The sequence below is a fragment of the Xyrauchen texanus genome, chromosome 23 (genome assembly GCF_025860055.1).
Source record: "Xyrauchen texanus isolate HMW12.3.18 chromosome 23, RBS_HiC_50CHRs, whole genome shotgun sequence".
Lineage (NCBI taxonomy): Eukaryota > Metazoa > Chordata > Actinopteri > Cypriniformes > Catostomidae > Xyrauchen > Xyrauchen texanus.
Genome location: NC_068298.1, coordinates 21,649,306 through 21,668,155, shown reverse-complemented (window position 1 = coordinate 21,668,155; position 18,850 = coordinate 21,649,306). Strand labels below are relative to the sequence as shown.

Here is an 18,850-nt window from a genome sequence, read left to right as displayed (position 1 = left end):
AGCAACCATTGCTTGTCTCCAGTCAGGATGATAAGGCGAGACCTGCAAACTCTATCTTTAATGCTGGCTGTTGAATAGGGGTATTGTCATGTGATTGGTGTACAGGTGTCATCACCATGTCAGCCTTATTATGGCATTGGGTTTCCTGGAAAAGTGAGGTGAGACAAGGGTTCAATAGGCCAATTAAGTGTCCAGCAGTACTGCTTCCTTTCACAGAGGATCACTGCTTGAATGTAGAACTTCTGCATTTCACTGTATACAAGAATGAGATTTTCTGAGATGAAAGATGTGCAACACTGCTGCATCCTATCAGATGGTGAGGCTATCCAGTCTTGTTTTACACACAAGTAAATAATCCAGAAATAATAAAAAATGTACTTGCTTCCAGATTCCAACAACATGTTCCATGTAGGAGCAATGTAAAGCATTATTTTGCAGCTTTCTGTTACAATATATTATAATTTGTTGATTTGAGAAAATAACTAAAGCAGGATTAAATTGTCTTAATGCTTTTTTTATATATATATAAAAATATCTTGTGATGCCAGAATGTGTTTCTTCCTGTATTTAAATCAATAATTTAATTAATTATTACCCTTGGTGTTTTTAATATATTTTAAACACATTTTGCTTCCTATGACATGAATTTCTCATAATGTGAAAACATAAGATAAAGCACAAAATATCGAACAATTTATACCTATCTACAGAAATTAATTCACCCTATTATTATAAGTGTGAAGAAAAAATGGGATGTAAGCCAGTTTGTCAGCATCAAGTACTCATCTCACTAGTTGCCAGTCCCAGTTTATACCAATGAGGAAACTTACCAATGTTGATGGAAGCTTCTGTAATTACAAGGCTCTGTTTTACAGAGCACAGACCAGCACTGGTAATGGGACAGCAAGAGCCAGTGTTGGCTTTCCTGTGGGGGTAGTTAAAGGCAAGAAGCAAGCAGACTGCCTGATTAGGTGTAGCTGCAATGAGAGCAGAGGGAACAAGTTGCTGTGTTTCATGGGCATGTCATGCTCCTTCTCTAATGGATCTCATTAGCCTTATCCAGCACATTGTCCACAGCCTGTTTATTAGCACCCATTACACTACCATTGCCCCAAAGCCCTATGTACTAGCAATCAACCCTACAAACTAAACAGTCTGTGTGTGTGAGCGCATAAGTCTGTGTCGATCTGGAGGATGTTTTTCCAAATAAAAGTCAATTCATCAAATTATTCCATTAAAAAGATGAAATGGAATTTCCCTCAAATGTGTTATGTTTTGAAAAACACAGTGACTGTGAATCCTGTCAGCATCACTCTCTAGTTCCTATGGTGTCAGAAGTGTCAAGATAACAAATTCTACTTTGCAGATGTATCTTTTTAACCATTTCTGCAAACAATTTTCAGTCAATTCATAAAGTAGTAAGGGGAAACATATATGTGTGTGTGTGTGTGTGTGTGTGTGTGTGTGTGTGTGTGTGTGTGTGTGTGTGTGTGTGTGTGTGTGTGTGTGTGTGTGTGTATATACTCACCTAAAGGATTATTAGGAACACCTGTTCATTTTCTCATTAATGCAATTATCTAATCAACCAATCACATCACAGTTGCTTCAATGCATTTAGGGGTGTGGTCCTGGTCAAGACAATCTCCTGAACTCCAAACTGAATGTCAGAATGGGAAAGAAAGGTGATTTAAGCAATTTTGAGCGTGGCATGGTTGTTGGTGCCAGACGGGCCGGTCTGAGTATTTCACAATCTGCTCAGTTACTGGGATTTTCACGCACAACCATTTCTAGGGTTTACAAAGAATGGTGTGAAAAGGAAAAACATCCAGTATGCGGCAGTCCTGTGGGCTGAAAATGCCTTGTTGATGCTAGAGGTCAGAGGAGAATGGGCCGACTGATTCAAGCTGATAGAAGAGCAACTTTGCCTGAAATAACCACTCGTTACAACCGAGGTATGCAGCAAAGCATTTGTGAAGCCACAACACGCACAACCTTGAGGCGGATGGGCTACAACAGCAGAAGACCCCACCGGGTACCACTCATCTCCACTACAAACAGGAAAAAGAGGCTACAATTTGCAAGAGCTCACCAAAATTGGACAGTTGATGACTGGAAAAATGTTGCCTGGTCTGATGAGTCTCGATTTCTGTTGAGACATTCAGATGGTAGAGTCAGAATTTGGCATAAACAGAATGAGAACATGGATCCATCATGCCTTGTTACCACTGTGCAGGCTGGTGGTGGTGGTGTAATGGTGTGGGGGATGTTTTCTTGGCACACTTTAGGCCCCTTAGTGCCAATTGGGCATAGTTTAAATGCCACGGCCTACCTGAGCATTGTTTCTGACCATGTCCATCCCTTTATGGCCACCATGTACCCATCCTTTGATGGCTACTTCCAGCAGGATAATGCACCATGTCACAAAGCTCGAATCATTTCAAATTGGTTTCTTGAACATGACAATGAGTTCACTGTACTAAAATGGCCCCCACAGTCACCAGATCTCAACCCAATAGAGCATCTTTGGGATGTGGTGGAACGGGAGCTTCGTGCCCTGGATGTGCATCCCACAAATCTCCATCAACTGCAAGATGCTATCCTATCAATATGGGCCAACATTTCTAAAGAATGCTTTCAGCACCTTGTTGAATCAATGCCACGTAGAATTAAGGCAGTTCTGAAGGCAAAGGGGGTCAAACACAGTATTAGTATGGTGTTCCTAATAATCCTTTAGGTGAGTGTATATAAAGGGATGGGGAGAAATGGAATACATGTAACATTATGTATTTAAAATACAATTTATAAGTAACTGTTTTCCACTACAGTTACTATTTAAATAATTGGTAAATAGAATACAGTTACATTCAAAAAAGTATTTGATTACTGAAGAGATTACTTTACATTTTATTTGTTCCATTTAATATTTAGCCCTTTCAGATGGAAAACATTTATAAATCCAAAGTGCATTTGAACAGTGAAAAACTTTCTTATGATGTGTTACATTCATATGAGCAGACAGAGAAGTAAGTTTGGAGCAGAAGAAATAGAAATATACCTTGAGTAAATTGTCAGCTTTACACTAAGCTAAAATGCTATTTCTAGCCATTTCACATGCTCGTTACTAGGCACGATCATATTTTTTTATCAAGAAAATTGACGATGGATCATAATTTATTTTTTCTAGTAAGACCTTTGATATAAGTCCAAACATCGTATTCTTGATAATAATTGTTTTATTATTTTCCTGTAAAAATATCTAAAAATCCTTTAACAAGGTCAATTTGATTCATCTTGTTTTAGAAACAACACTGCATAAAATATTTAGGCTTTTCAAAGAATGTATTTTTAACATGTTTATTTTGTCTTACTGTACTCGCAGTGTTTTTATAGTCAAAACAAGTAAAAAAAAAAGCTGAAAAAGTAAACCAAAGTATTTAGAATACGTTACTGACCTTGAGTAATCTAACAGAATACGTTACAAATGACATTTTACAGCATGTATTCTGTAATTTACTGAAGTAATAGAAGCATTCATATCCAATTATTAAAAGAAAAGCCTATTGCTACAACAGTAAAAACATGGGATGTATAAGCAATGCAACAATGCCGTTGATGATCTTTCTTAAATCAACGTTTGTGTATTTCATACTTTTGATGCTATCAGCTTCATCAATTAAACTGCCTTTTCCCAGACTGATTTGTTGAAACAAAATTCTTGTTCGGACAGATGGCATCTCTGCAGGCCTAATCTGTGGAGTGAAAAAAATAAATAATAAAATACACTTGAAGTCATAAGTTTACATACACCTTTGCCAAATACATTGAAACTCTAGTTTTACACAATTCCTGACATTTAATCATAGAAAACATTCCCTGTCAGTTAGGATTACTATATTTTAAGAATGTGAAATGTTAGAATAATAGTAGAGAGAATGATTTATTTGAGGTTTTATTTCTTTCATAACATTCCCAGTGGGTCAGAAGTTTACGTACACTTTTGTAGCATTGACTTTAAATTGTTTATCTTGGGTCAAATATTTCAAATCAAATATTATCCTCCAGACAGAACTGGTGTAACGGAGTCAGGTTTGTAGGCCTCCTTGCTTGCACAAGCTTTTTCAGTTCTGCCCACAAATTGTCTATTGGGCTGAGGCCAGGCTTTTGCGATGGTCACTCCAATACTTTGTTGTCCTCAAGCCATTTTTTCACAAGTTTGGAGCTATGTTTGGAGTCATTGTCTATTTGTAAGACACATTTGCAACCAAGCTTTAACTTCCTGGCTGATGTCTTGAGATGTTACTTCAATATATCCACATAATTTTCCTTCCTCATGGTGCCATTTATTTGGTGAAGTGTCGTAAGACTTGCAAGCCTCACCCTTTTTCTTCCAATCAATATGGCCAACAAGATACATTTTTTATTAATCAGACCAGAGGACATTTCCCCATAAATTAAGATCTTTGTCCCCATGTACATTTGCAAACTGTAGTCTGGCTTTGTATGGTGGTTTTGGAGCAGTGGCTTCTTCCTTGCTGAGCAGCCTTTCAAGTTATGTTGATATAGGACTCATTTTACTTTGGATATAGATATATGCCTACCTGTTTACGCCAACATCTTCACAAGGTGCTTTGCTGTTGTTCTGGGATTGATTTGCACATTTTTGCACCAAACTATGTTCATCTCTAGGATACAGAATATACTGTATCTCCTTCCTGATTAGTATGACGGCTGCGTGGTCCCATAGTGTTTATACTTGTGTACTATTGCTTGTACAGATGAACGTGGTAACTTCAGGAATTTGGAAATTGCTCCCAAGGATGAACCAGACTTGTGGAGGTCCACAGTTTTTTTTTTTTTTTAGGTCTTGTATGATTTATTTTTAGTTTCCCATGATGTCAAGCAAAGAGGCACTGAGTTTGAAGGTAGGCCTTAAAATATGTCCACAGGCACACCTCCAATTGACTCCAATTAGCCTATCAGAGGCTAATTATCTAAAGGCTTGACATAATTTTTGGAATTTTCCAAGCTGCTTAAAGGTACTGTTAACTTAGTGTATGTAAATTTCTGACTCACTGGAATTGTAATATAGTCAATAAAAAGTGAAACAATCTGTCTATAAACAATTGTTGGAAAAATTACTCATGTCATGCACAAAGTAAATGTCCTAAACAACTTGCCAAAACCATAGTTTGCTAATATGAAATCAAAGCGTGACCATGACGTGGAACTCTGGCGCGATGGCGGCCATGACGTGGAACTCTGGCGTGATGTAAGCCTCCCCCACAGTGAATGTGTAACCAGTGATCTGTAGGGCGATGTCAATATATAGAGCCAGGTTGAGGGGACTGCGACCACAAGGCATAAAATTGGAGATTGGCTCATTCAGTCCAAAGCAAAAAATGTCTTTGAGGGCAACCTCATTAAAGTCCACTTGGTAAGCCAGAGCACAAAAATCCTCCATGTAATTCTCCAGAGGTTGATTCCCCTGACGAAGATGCAGGAGCTGAACTACTGGGTCCATAATGGGCGGTCTAGTATTCTGTAACGATGTGTAGCTGCAATGGCAATAACACAATTATTTGAAGAACCCAAGTGCAGTTTATTCCAAAACGTAATCTCAAAAAACCCTGACTAAAAATGTGAATCAAAACAAAACATAACCATGAACTTGACTAAACTTGACTTGAACAAAATGTAAACATGAACTTAACTTTACTTGGCTTTGAACGTGGCATGAAAATTTCACAAACAAGCATCAATACTAGACAAGAGACATTGGCAAACCTGAGGGCTTAAATACATGGACATGGGGAAACATATGCCAATAAACAAACACCAATGACAAACTAGAACTGATAACAAAGTAAACAATGAATCAATTAAAACAAGACACATGAACATGGAAGGAAACGAATCGGTTACCTAACGTAACCTCGGTTCTCTCTAGACGAGGGAACGAGTATTGCGTAAGCTAGCTTACGCTACGGAAAGATTCATCTTTTCTGAGATATTGAAGCCAAAAAATTATCCTTAATTTTGTATCATTTGTCAGCGCAGTGCAGCAACTGCAGACCTTGAGCGGGCTAGCTAGCGAGCTCATTGGTTGCTCTGCGGCAACTGCTGCAGCCTATAGACGAACTTGGGCGAACTCGCGTCCAATGAGAGGCGTCCGTGCACTTACTGCATCAAAGCCTGCCAAAATGGGCGTGGCTAGAGTGCATATAAGCGTAGTTCGTAGGCTGGAACCCTAGTTTTCATTGAATGAAGCGAAAGTCGCTCGTGGCGCGAGCACGGCCGGCTACGCAATACACGTTCCCTCGTCTAGAGAGAACCGAGGATACGTTAGGTAACCGATTCGTTCTCTTACGAGAGGTTCTCTCGTATTGCGTAAGCTAGCTTACGCTACGGGAACCCATTGTCAACGCCGTGCGCGCCAAGCATCCACTGCATGAGCCCCGGGGTGGGGGACCCGGGGGAGCCCTTGTGAGTGGGGAAATAATATTTGGCCGGCAAGAGTGCGGGCCAGTGTGTGTGTAATACATAAGCACATTGTGGGAAGGGAACGACAGAGCGGCGGTGCCGGTCTGTGTGGAATGAGTCCCATCAGTGCAGCTCACCAGGGGAGCTGTAGCGTATTAAACCGCTAGTAGTTTTGCCTAGAGGGTGGGCACTTCCAGATTGTAAAATCTGACAAAGGTGGAGGGGGAAGCCCAGCCCGCTGCCACACATATGTCGTGAATGGAAATCCCGCTGGACCATGCTCACGATGAGGCCATGCCTCTAGTGGAGTGAGCCCTAATGCCCAACGGGCATGGCAGGTCTTTTGACGCGTATGCGGCAGCAATAGCGTCCTCTATCCATCTAGACAGTGTCTGTTTCAAGGCAGCGAGACCTTTGGTGCGCCCTCCGAACGAAACGAAAAGCTGCTCAGAGCGTCTGAAAGAGGCGGAGTGGGCAGTATACAATCTCAGTGCTCTGACTGGGCAAAGGAGATTGGCATCGCGTTCACTATCGGATGCTGGCAGCACCGATAGGGAAATGACCTGTGCTCTGAAAGGAGTACCGATCACCTTGGGAACATAGCCGTGTCTAGGCTTTAAAATGACCTTGGAGTCACTTGGTCCAAACTCAAGACACGCAGCGCTGACAGACAGCGCATGAAGGTCTCCCACACGTTTGACTGATGACAGGGCAGTCAGAAAAATGGTTTTGAGTGAAAGGTATTTCAAATCCACGGATTGAAGCGGTTCGAAAGGGGGGGCTTTCATAGTTTCGAGAACTATAGAAAGATCCCAGATAGGAACCGATGGGGGGCGCGGGGGGTTCATCCTTCTAGCTCCCCTGAGGAAGTGGATGACCAGCTCATTTTTTCCCAGTGACTGGCCGTGCAGGGGTTCAGCGAACGCCACGACGGCCGCCACACACACTTTGAGCGTGGATGGGGATCTGCCCTTATCCAGCAGCTCTTTGTAAAAACACGTCCGTGGGTCCAGGTCTCTGTCGGTGCACCATTTTGAAAACACAGACCATTTTGACGCATAGAGTCTTCTCGTGGAAGGGGCTCTAGCGTGTATGATGGTGTTTATTACCCCTTCTGGCAGAACGACGGGTAGTCGTTGATCACCCAGCGTGCAGCGCCCAGCACTCTGGGTGGGGATGCCAGATCGTGCCGCGAGCTTGAGAGAGGAGATCTGCTCTCACTGGGATGGGCCACGGCGCTGTCAGTGACAGTTGCGTAAGCTCCGGGAACCATGTCTGATTCTCCCAACGCGGGGCTATGAGGAGCACCGAGTGGCGCGTTTCCCTGATCCTCTGCATTACCTGTGGCAATAGCGAGGCGGGAGGGAAGGCGTAAAGCGGGCGGTTGGGCCAGTCCTGGGCCAGCGCGTCCTCACTTTTCGAGAAAAATATTGGGCAGTGAGAGTTCTCTTCTGGCCGTAAAGAGGTCTATCTCTGCTCTGCCGAATATGCGCCATAACTTCTGGACTGTTTGAGCGTGCAGGGACCATTCCCCTGGGGAATATTGTCTCTGGACAGTCTGTCTGGGCCGTCGTTCAGGTGGCCTGGCACGTCGCGTCGCCCTCAGCGGCGCAGGTGGCACTGGGACCAACTCAGTATGCGTTTCGTCAGATGGAAGAGGTTCCTGGATCTGAGACCGCTCTGGCGGTTTAGGTAGGATACCACAGATCTGTTGTCCGAACGGACCAGGACGTGGTGACCCTGAATGACCGGGAGAAAGCGCATGCGCGTACTCGACCGCTATCATTTCCAGACAATTTATGTGAAGGAGCTTTTCCTGAACTGACCATAGGCCAAAAAAGCGGAGAGCCCTCGCGAGACCGCGCCCCAACCCGTGTTGGACGGCGTCTGTCGAGATGACTTTTCGGCGAGATACAGCTCCCATCGTCACTCCCCGCTGATACCATTCGGCCACTGTCCAGGGCTGCAGAGCTGAAATACAGGTCTGAGTCACCTTGATCGGCTGGCGGCCTGTGGCCCAAGCCCGGCGAGAGCGCGGGTGTTTAGCCAATGCTGAAGTGGAGCATGCGCAGTAAACCCAGCTGAAGTACTGCTGCGGCTGAGGCCATGTAACCTAGCACTCTCTGAAATTTTTTCAGAGGCATGAGGCTGTTCATCTGAAAGGACGCGGCTAGTCGCTGAACATGGCGCACGCGCTGTGTAGATAAGCGAGCCGTCATTGCCACGGAGTCTAGTTCTATTCCAAGGAAGGAAATTGCCTGACTGGGCTGTAGTGAGCTCTTGGTCCAATTGACTGCAAGACCCAAACTGTTCAGATGGCTGAGGAGAACTGCTCTGTGAGACAGAAGCTCCGTATGTGACTGTGCCATAATCAGCCAGTCATCCAAATAGTTCAGAATTTGCAAGCCCTGACTCCGCAGGGGTGCGAGCGCCACATCCATGCACTTCGTGAAAGTACGGGGGTGCTAAAGACAGGCCGAACGGAAGGACGGTGTATTGATAAACCTGGCCGTCGAAGGCGAATCTCAAGAATGGCCTGTGACGGGGATTTATCTGAATCTGAAAATAGGCATCTTTCAGATCGAGAGAGATAAACCAGTCCCCCTGGCGCATATGCGCGAGGAGTTTCCTGATTGTAAGCATTTTGAACGGTCTTTTTGCAAGCACCTTGTTCAAAACCCTGAGATCTAATATTGGTCTGAGGCCGCCGTCTTTCTTGGGAACAAGAAAATAACGGCTGTAAAACCCCGACTCGCTCAGCGAAGGCGGCACTTTCTCTATGGCCCTTTTGCACAGAAGGTTTGCTATTTCTGAACGTGCATGCAGGCTGCTTCCGTGTTCACAATAGTTTCGAGCCGCGCTCTGAAGCGGGGAGGGCGGCGATCGAACGTAGCAAATAGCCCTGTTTTATTGTGCTTAACACCCATTTGGATATCCTAGGATAGCTTCCCACGCTTTGAAGCGTAACGCTAGAGGGTGAATGGCCAAATCGCCCTGATTGCCGCACACAGCGGCTGAACAGAATGTGTGGCGGCTTACTGTGCTTATGCATGACTGCTCGCAGACAGCAGGGACAGGCTGTTCTGTGAGTGACTTCCGATTGAGGTGAATGGGGAAAGAGTCACATCTGTTAAGTGATGCGCGAGCATAGTCACGGGCACGGGACTTACATACAGAGAAGTTTTTGCTGGCCGTGTGACAGAGCGGGCAGAGAATGGGCTCGCGCACGTATTCGTGAGTGCGTTTATTGACTCTAACACTCGAGCGGGCTGTGTCCGCTTTATGTGAGTGGGCTCTGATCGGGACACGGGAAGTGTAATGCTTGTGTGTAGAGGTGAACACTGGATTGTGGGCACATTTTCTACACAAGGCTGGTCGTGTGACAGAGCGGCCAGAGAAGGGGCGCGCGCACGGATTCGTGGGCGCGTTTATTGACTCTTAACACTCGAGCGGGCTGTGTCCGCTTTATGTGAGTGGGCTCTGATAGGAACACGGGAACTGTAATGCTTGTGTGTAGGGGTGAACACTGGATTGTGGGCACATTTTCTACACATAAGGCATGTTTGCTCTTTACAAGATTTCTTTGGGTCGTCGTGAAAACGGCATTTGAGTGCAGGCAAGCGGGCAGTATCACCGGCTTGTTGGCTGCTGAATCCACCACTGCAGTAGCCTGAGAGAAGGGGACTGACAGAGGGCGAAGCTTTGACGGCTGTCCGGCTGCGGCGGGACTGAGCCGTCGTTTTCTCAACAAAGCTAGGAGGACTTCGGTTGCTCAGGTTTAAATGCAATCTTAGTCCGAGGCCCGCGGGGGGGCGGCGGTCTGCGGCGGCTGTCTGAGCGCGACCTAGGGCGGCCGCCCTGTCGATGCTGAAAAGTCTGGCTTTGCTGAGCTGGGCGCTGTGAAGAGGCTCATGCAGGAGGCTGGTCACGTGGGCGGCCTGCAGAGGAGCTAGCGCGACGAGGCAGGAAGAGATTCATGGCTTGGGTGGCTTTCTGGACAGCCATGAAACGGTCAACAATGCCACTCACCGCGGAACCGAAGAGACCGAACGGAGAGAGCGGCGCGTTGTCCGTCGCGCTCCTTAGATCTGAAACAGCCTCTGGGTGTCCGCCTTTCTCATCCCATTCTCGAAGGAGGTCCGCTTGGAGGATCTGTAAGACGGCCATGGAATGCAGAGCAGATGCGGCTTGGCCGGCGGCGGCATAGGCGTGGCCAACACAGGCGGAAGTAGTTCTGCAGGCCTAGACGGGAGCACTGGTTTAGACCGCCATCTCGCGGAGGGCGGGCAAAGGTGTGCTGCTACCAAATCCTCTGGATTCCTGGGCCGAGGAGGAGGCTTGGGAGCCTGACCACTCCTCGCTGTCCGAAGCCATGATGGAACAGCAACCCTTATCCTCCGCCTCGTCATCCCAGATGGCAGCAGTGCGGCCGCTCGGCGGCAACTGCGGCGTCCCGGGGTGGGGAGGGTGAAAGCGAGACTTCGAGGGAGAGGCTCCGGCGAGGCAGTCGCTTCTAACACTGGTTCCGGCAGCCTTTGGGAGCGGCGCTTCTTATTGCGCGGTGAAACGAAGGCAGCGCGCGGCTTCGGTTTTGCATGCTTCGAGTCGAGCCCGCAGGGTCGACATCGGATGCTCCTCGCAGAGGTCGCATCCGCCGTCAGCGAGGGCGAGCTCTGCATGTTCCCGTCCCAGGCAGAGAGCGCCAGATGAGGTGGCGGTCTCCGGTGCTGAGAGGAGCGCGGCATGAGCCGCAGAAAGTCGCGAGGCATCTTTAAAAAGATGCTCGATACTCTTTTGTGAAGTTCAGCTGAGGAACTTAGCTTGCTCTAAAAAGGATACGTCGCTGGATGGCGTAGCTCGCAGGATGGCTGAAGGTGGCGAAGACGTCCGGCTTCTTCGAACGCTGTCCAAGCTTGCTAGATGCCCCTCGAACGGCGATGCGGCTTCCAGTTCAGAGATGCGAAGAGCTTCGCTGAAGAGATGAAAATCAGGGTTCCAGCCTACGAACTACGCTTATATGCACTCTAGCCATGCCCATTTTGGCGGGCTTTGATGCAGTAGCGCGGGACGCCTCTCATTGGACGCGAGTTCGCCCAAGTTCGTCTATAGGCTGCAGCAGTTGCCGCAGAGCAACCAATGAGCTCGCTAGCTAGCCCGCTCAAGGTCTGCAGTTGCTGCACTGCGTTGACAAATGATACAAAATTAAGGATAATTTTTTGGCTTCAATATCTCAGAAAAGATGAATCTTTCCGTAGCGTAAGCTAGCTTACGCAATACGAGAGAACCTCTCGTAAGAGAACAGGAAGGTCACATGACAAGGAAACAGGAACAAAATATGGCATGGAACATGAACAAACTTTTTAAAATAAAAGACATTAACAAAACATGAACAAAAACACATCTAGATGTTACATTAAGTTAGAGTCTGAAACTAAGCTGGATATTTTGCATATGTTGTCATTTTGCAGGGCTTTTTGAATAGCTTGACGTAGTACTGTAAAACTTTAGGATCCACTGTACAATGAGGAGGGTAGCAAAGTGTCAACTCTATACACCTTCTCACTTTCCTTCTTTTTTTTCCCCCTGATATATCCCTCTTTCTAAAATGGAGATTATTAGGATATAATATTTTTGAGTAAGAAAATAGTGCCTGTTAACCGTGTGCCCCATTCAGCAAGCTCAGTATACATATTAAGTGTAGATCAACTAGCTGACTGCAGTGCATGCTTGTTTATTTTAATTTTGACATCTGAAATTAAAGTGTGTTTAAACTGACTGGAGAAACTGGTGTTTTACTCCTTTGGGATCAAAAAAGAAAAAAAGTAGGCTACATAATTTGTCAAGCCATTCAGTCTTGCGCACAAGTAATTTGAGGTTGGATTTCATCATATTCAGTGTCAGGTCTGAGCAATAAAATTTTCTCTTGTTGGGGAAACATAATCTGTCTACAACATTCTGTCTCATGTTAAAATGCTACACTGTGGGGTGGAGAAGGTGTTCACAGACCAAAGGATGATTAAGTTGAACATAAAGATCAGATGGCCTCTGATGTCATGTTTGCTCTTGTCTTAGTGTGCTTTGAGCATGCAGTGATTATTGAATTGGTTCACCACAACTAAGAATTTAATTCTGTATAAATGCTTTTGAATAGCGAAGTCAAAGACTGTTTAGCACAAGACAGGCCACTTATTTAAAATGAATGGTAGAATTTGGAATGCTCAATACGGCAGATGTAGGAAAGGAAGTCAGGCCTTACAGGTTAAAGAATCAGTCACCTTTTAGATACAGACATCGCCTGTCAATCAACCCGAGAATGCACATTAGCTGGACTGGCTAGACAAATTGCCTTTTTATCGTGATCTAAGCTAAAATATATAAATAAATATGTTACCACTGTTGTCAGATTTGACTGCTTATTTTAAATATTTTCTTTGATCGTAATCTTGGTTAAATTTTGGTCTTTCTACCATTCAATTAGATAGGAGTTCTAAGTCTTCTATGCTGCTAGTGTCCAAAGAAAATAGCTGCCTGGGAGCTTTCAAAAATATGGTAGCCAACTGGACTGACTTGTCCTGAAAAGGACTTTGACCGAGCCGTAATTAAGGATAACACTTAAAAATGGTACTCAAAAACAAAGCTGCACACCATATAGATGGTACTAAATCATTGGGAGAGCACACAAGGAATTTGTGTGACTGAACTTGTACAAACCACAAACCTTTTTTGACAATGTTGAATGGAATAAATTGCAAGGCAATTGCAAATAAATAATATGAGGACTGGTTGACTTGTGCATGGAATATTTACCAGCACACACTCACAACAATAACAACCGCCATTCGCCACTAAGTGGCGTTGACGTCACCACGACGCTTGTGCCAGGCTATGTGCACGTTGAGGCCATGTCAAGTGTCGAACACCCGCTGGCAGGAGGTCATGGGACAGATCCAACAGGTGACACAGGTTGACTGACTGAGATGACTGGCTGATGCACCACCTGTGCCCCCTACTGTGCCAACTTGCTGTGCTTTAGCCACCCGGCACTCTGCTCGTTGTTGTGAGCGTCTCTCCTCTGCCCTCTGTAGTTGTTGGAGGGCGACTTCCTCCAACTGGCCAGTAGCGTCCTTCACGAGTCTCCTCCAAAGAGGCCGATCTTGACACCGCTAGTACAAGTCATTGGCAAGTCCACTCAGCTCCACATCCTCCTGTACCACATCACTCCATCTCTTCTCCAGCCCGTGCCGCGTCTGCTTAGCCCCCTCTATCCGGCCGAACAAAAGCTGTTTAGGCATGCGGTGGCCGGGCATGTGGGCTACATGACCCAGCCAACGCAACCTTTTCTGCTGGAGGAGCTCACCGATGGGACTTTGTCCACATCTTTCAAAGATTTGTGAGCTCCTCACACAATCATGCCTGGTTAAACCCAGGATGGATCTTAGGCAGGCCAGCCTAAATGTTTCTAACTGGCAAAGATGTTCCATTAGGGGCTCCACATTTCACAAGCATAGAGAAGGGAGGGAATGACCATGGCCGAGAATACCTAAAGTATTCAACGGGTAGATTCCACACACCGTTACGTTATGCTGCTCGACTGATTTGGAGTGAGACCTCTGCTGTCAAACCGGAGCCAGTCATAAGCACACTACCCAGGTATGGGAAACACTCCCAGTTTTGGTTGGGCTGATGGTAAGGCCCCATTTCTTAGTGGTAAGCTCCAGGTTCATCAGCAGCACCTCCAACTCCTCTGAGTGAGCAGCAATCACCAGATCATCAGCATACATAATGTGGTTGACCAATAGGGAGCCATCCCTTGACCGCACACGGGCATCGATCAACCTCCCATTACATCTGTACCAGATGGAAATTCCTCCGGTACAGCTATCGAAGGCTTCATGAATTACACGGTCGAAATAGATATGAAATAATGTGGGAGCCAGAGGACATCCATGTCGCACTCCAAGGTGGACAGGGAATGGCTCCTCCCGGCCAAGTAGTTTTACCCGGGCCTGCTCACCATCAGGAAGGTCCTTAATGATTGTGAGCAGCAGTTCTGGGACCCCAAAAGCACGAAGAACAACCCAGAGCCCAGGCCTATTGATGCTATCATAGGCCTTGACCAGGTCAATAAAGAAGAGATGTAGGTCTTGTTGGAATTCCCTACACCTATGCTGTAGCTGACGGACAGAAAATATGGTAACCCTTTCACCCTCAATTTATTTCCACTAAATCACAAATTAAAACTTTAATTAAGCTAGTGCTAGTGTGGGGGGGACAGGCATCTATGATGTCTCCTAGCCAAACTCCATCTGGCAGAGCCAGAAGACTGAATCCTTACACTCTGGTCTCCTCCAGAAACAATAAAAAGCCACTATGGATGGCCACGTGGAATGTTCGAATGCGCACAGCGGAAGAGAGGCTGCCACTCATCTGTTGGGAGCTGGACCGGTACCGCCTGGATCTCTGTGGTTTTCAGGAGGTCTGGTGGACCTGCTCTGGCTCCTGCCACTATGAGGGGTGAACTGTCCTCTACTTAGGGCAGAAGACTGCCAAACAACAGGGATTGGATCTTCTTCTGAACAAAAGAATGAAGGGAGCGTGGCGGTGAGGTGTGGAAAGCTGTAAGCCCCAGGTTACTATGGGCTCGCCTTCCCATCACCAAGAGATGAGGAGTGGTGGTCGTGGTTACTTATACCCCCACTGAAGAAGAACATCCGTGTTGGGATGCGGGAAAGGCAGATGAGTCAGATGCCTTCTATGACCTCCTGTCACAGGTGCTCGCTAAAGTGGCCCCTTGGGATAGAATCATCATGTTGAGTGACTTCAATACCTGAGTTGGTCATGATGCTAGTCAGGATAGATTGGAAGACATGGGCCAGATCAGCTCAATAACAACGGTAGGAGGCTGCTAGATTTTTGTGCAGCCCATGGGCTTGTAATTAGTGACCGATCACGGAAAGTAGGGACACAAGTCGGTTTTGGGGCATTTTGAGTTATTCACAGATTCTGAAAGTGTAGTCTCCAAGCTTTCCAACGATTTGTAACACATGGAAATCTGACAATATTTGGAGAAGTTGTGGCCATTTGAAGGTAGGCACTCAAAAAAGCTAAAAGGAGAGAAAACGGCCTCAAAAGATTGTGCAGTTCTCACCTCTCTCTGCTGCTGGGAGTGACAATAGGGCTCATTTACATCTCATTTAGATAAGCCATACCCCTGTAAAGCTCCCCCTGTAAAGCTGTAAAGCACAGGGGAGCAAAAGTCAGGAAAATGTGCCATCAAAGAAAAAAAAAAGTTTGCAAACAGGTAATAAATAAATGTCTCTTAGCATCTACCGATAAAACTGTATAGGCAACTCTTATGTACACTGAGTGCTTTTCATACAAGAATGTAAAACTAAATTCAGGTGGTTGGTTGATAAAGTGACATTGCAGGTGTTGTAAACAAGAAAAAAGGTCTTTGTGACACAGTCCAATGAAATTACATTCAGCATCCTCTTCTGTGGACTCTTCTGTGTTGTGACCCTTGGCGCTGGGCATGTGATGTCTCTTGCCTCGTCAGCACAGAATGGCCTGATTTTTTCATATAGATAGGTCTGCCTGTCAATTTTCAGTCCAGGTGGGGCCAGGACAGGAAGACCGTCGACAGGGGCAGATCTGCTCCGTCGGCGCAGTAGCTGATATTCGACAGGTTGTGCATCACGGTGACTTTTTGCAAGCACCACACCTGGTCTCTTGGCTTCAAAGCTGTGACAGAAAAAGCACATAAGACATTTTAAACATGGAAAAGTATTTTCTTATAAAAAACTGTCATGTGTATGTTGTTGCTATGTTATATTGTATGTACACAATGTGAAAGTTTCAATTACCTGAAGTGCTGATAACTCTTGATCTGTGGGAGTCTACGGAAGTGGCGAGTCAGATGCTGCTGCCAGTCGAAGGTCTGGACTAAAACTTTGCCCTCTGCCGTTCCAACAAGCTGTGGGATATTGAGGTGACTCACAGGAGAGCTGTTTTCCACAACCTGATGACAAAAAAGAGAAGAGAGGAAGAAAAAAAGATCTTCAGTTAAATGTTTCATTGAAGCAGAACAGAAAACAGCACTGAAGTCATTAAAGCAAAGTAAAGTTAAAGTACCTCAGCGATGTCTGCCAAAGTGTTGACTCTTGTCTTCATGTAGGCTTGCTTGATGAGTCCAAAGCCACAGTCAGGGGAAAACTTGGTGTGGCCAGCAATAAGGAAGTGGATTTCAATTTTATCGTGAAGCTTGTGTCCAACCCGCCAGGCAAGGTACCAGAGCATGAAGTTGTTCTTGTTCTGCCCACTGCAGTTGTCACAATGAAGATCCACCTCTGTTTCTCCAACTCCAAAGTTGCCGAAGAAATGATGCATGTAGCTGATGACTTCATTGCTTCCCTTAGTAGATGACATGCCTTCATCAATCAGGTAATTCACCTGTTTCTGCAGCCCTTCACATGAAACACCAAATAGGCCACATTTCCGTGGGGTCAGGAAGTACATTGGTCCTGGCTGGAGAGGGTTTGAGGGAAAGTGTAACTGTAGGAGACAGAGGAGAGAGGGAACTTGGATTAGATTAAATTAAATTTGCATCTATTCATAATTGTCTAATAAAGATAAAACTTACTATATTGATGCTATTCTGCATTTGCACTATTTATTCTCATGCACCAAATCGCCCTTTAAGGGACATTAATAAAGTAAAGTGAAGTAAATGTGTGTGAAATATTACCTGCTGAGCAAAATCAAAACTGTAATGCATCCTAATCTTCTTGCTTGCTGGTAGGGATGGTCCAAAAGACAGGTTGGAGCCAGAGCAAATCTTTCTGCAGGCAGCAGTCATGTCGTTGTACACAGCCCTCTCTTTCTGCACAAGGGAAAGATGATCTTGTTGCTTCTTTACTGCTTCAGACTTTCTATCATCTGGGAGGTTTGCACTTCGTATCAGCTGCTCGTTATTGCTTTGGCACTGCCAGCAGAGATCTGTGCGTGGTCGGCAACTTTTGATGTGTGGGAGAAGTCGGTTCCACAGTGCTTTGAAGCTGGTTTTACAAACTGCACGCTCACCTGAAAAACAGATATTGCTTATGGTTAATTGTATTGTAATTGCTAATAGTGCTCCGCATTATTTCACTTTATAAGCACTCAATTTTAAATCAATGTTTACACATACCAAGCTCCTTAGCAGACTTCACGTAGAGACGCCACACTGAGGCCTTGGACACATGAGTTGGCAGCAACTTCACATGCCAATCCTTATGCCCAGGCTGTCGGCCAGGCAGCATGATGGCATTGTCTTCTGCATAGTGTTTTATGAAGTCCACAACTCTGTTGATATCCTCAGGGCTGATGAACCTGGCTGGTGGACGTGGCAATGAGTGCTTCTTCCTCAAACGTGGTCTTGCCCCATTCTCCTCATAGTGTTTGACTATATCAGCCAGGGTGTCTCTGCCAATGCTGAAAAAAGGGGAAATAAGAAAAACGTTTAACATCATGGTCTTGCTAACAGGCATCTTGTCACCTATATCAAAATGTATTGTACAAATTATAGGTACTTTTACTTTACTGAAGTAAATTTTATGATGAATACTTTTTACTTTTACTTACTTTAGAGCTTGTATCTGTACTTCCTGGTTTAGTCTTGTTTTAGTCCTGGTTTAGACCTCAGTTAGTGGTTAGACCTGGTTCGAGTCAAAGGATTAAAAAATCCTAAATTAAGTCATTAACACCAGTCAATTCAAGCAATTGAAGCATTATTCAAATTAATAGCAGAAGCTCACATTACCATCTTAAAGCTCATTATAGTAATGGGGGTTTTGGCAAGTGATATGATGCTAACGATTAGCAGCTAACGTTACAATTAAAGCGACAGTCCTGAGCTAGCTAAAAACAATAGGTAGGTATTGGAAGGTCTAAACATGGACTAAACATGAGATAACGTGTATGCGTGTTCTTAGAATGAACAAAAAGCGACAAACTTTGATGTTTATGGAAACTCACCCCATAAGAAACAGAAAAGTATTCTTGCAGATCTCGTTGCCTCCAATGAAATAAGTCGTTCGGGCACACTTTCTCTTTGTCGGGGTCTTCTTTGTGGATGTAACCATCTCCGAAGTTTGCACTGTGCGTCTGTTTGCCTATAAATGTCCAATAATTCGCATGTCCTGCCACTCTTTTTCCGCAGCTAAAGAATCCAGCCGTATGTTGTACATAATGTCTGGAGAAAGCTTCTGGCTACAAGACTGTCTCCCATGCAGAGAGTTCTCTTTTCTCCTCGTGTAACATTTACAGTCAAAGTTACGGATTTTCCCCATTTCTCTATCTATATCCCCATCAAATGTTACTATCGATATAGCCT

The 18,850-nt window shown here is 45.2% G+C and overlaps 1 protein-coding gene and 1 long non-coding RNA gene across 2 annotated transcripts in view; both read right to left on the bottom strand.

The window, feature by feature from the left end:
• LOC127663458 (uncharacterized) overlaps positions 1–17,476 on the bottom strand; it is a 33,560-nt gene extending 16,084 nt beyond the window's left edge. Inside the window, exons 1-4 of the mRNA XM_052155064.1 lie at positions 17,225–17,476; positions 16,612–17,031; positions 16,344–16,498; positions 15,960–16,221 (exon numbers count right to left, since the gene is read on the bottom strand). Of these exons, the coding sequence (XP_052011024.1) occupies positions 15,960–16,221; positions 16,344–16,498; positions 16,612–17,031; positions 17,225–17,335 (948 nt within the window). The 5' untranslated portion in view covers positions 17,336–17,476. The remainder of the gene's footprint in view (positions 1–15,959; positions 16,222–16,343; positions 16,499–16,611; positions 17,032–17,224) is intronic.
• Positions 17,477–17,486: 10 nt separating this feature from the next.
• Positions 17,487–18,610, bottom strand: LOC127617350 (uncharacterized). Its single transcript, XR_007967308.1, has 4 exons — positions 18,493–18,610; positions 18,100–18,173; positions 17,666–17,949; positions 17,487–17,559 (listed from the first exon to the last, which is right to left on the bottom strand). It is a non-coding gene; the product is annotated as an uncharacterized LOC127617350 (long non-coding RNA).
• Between the last annotated feature and the right edge of the window lie 240 nt (positions 18,611–18,850).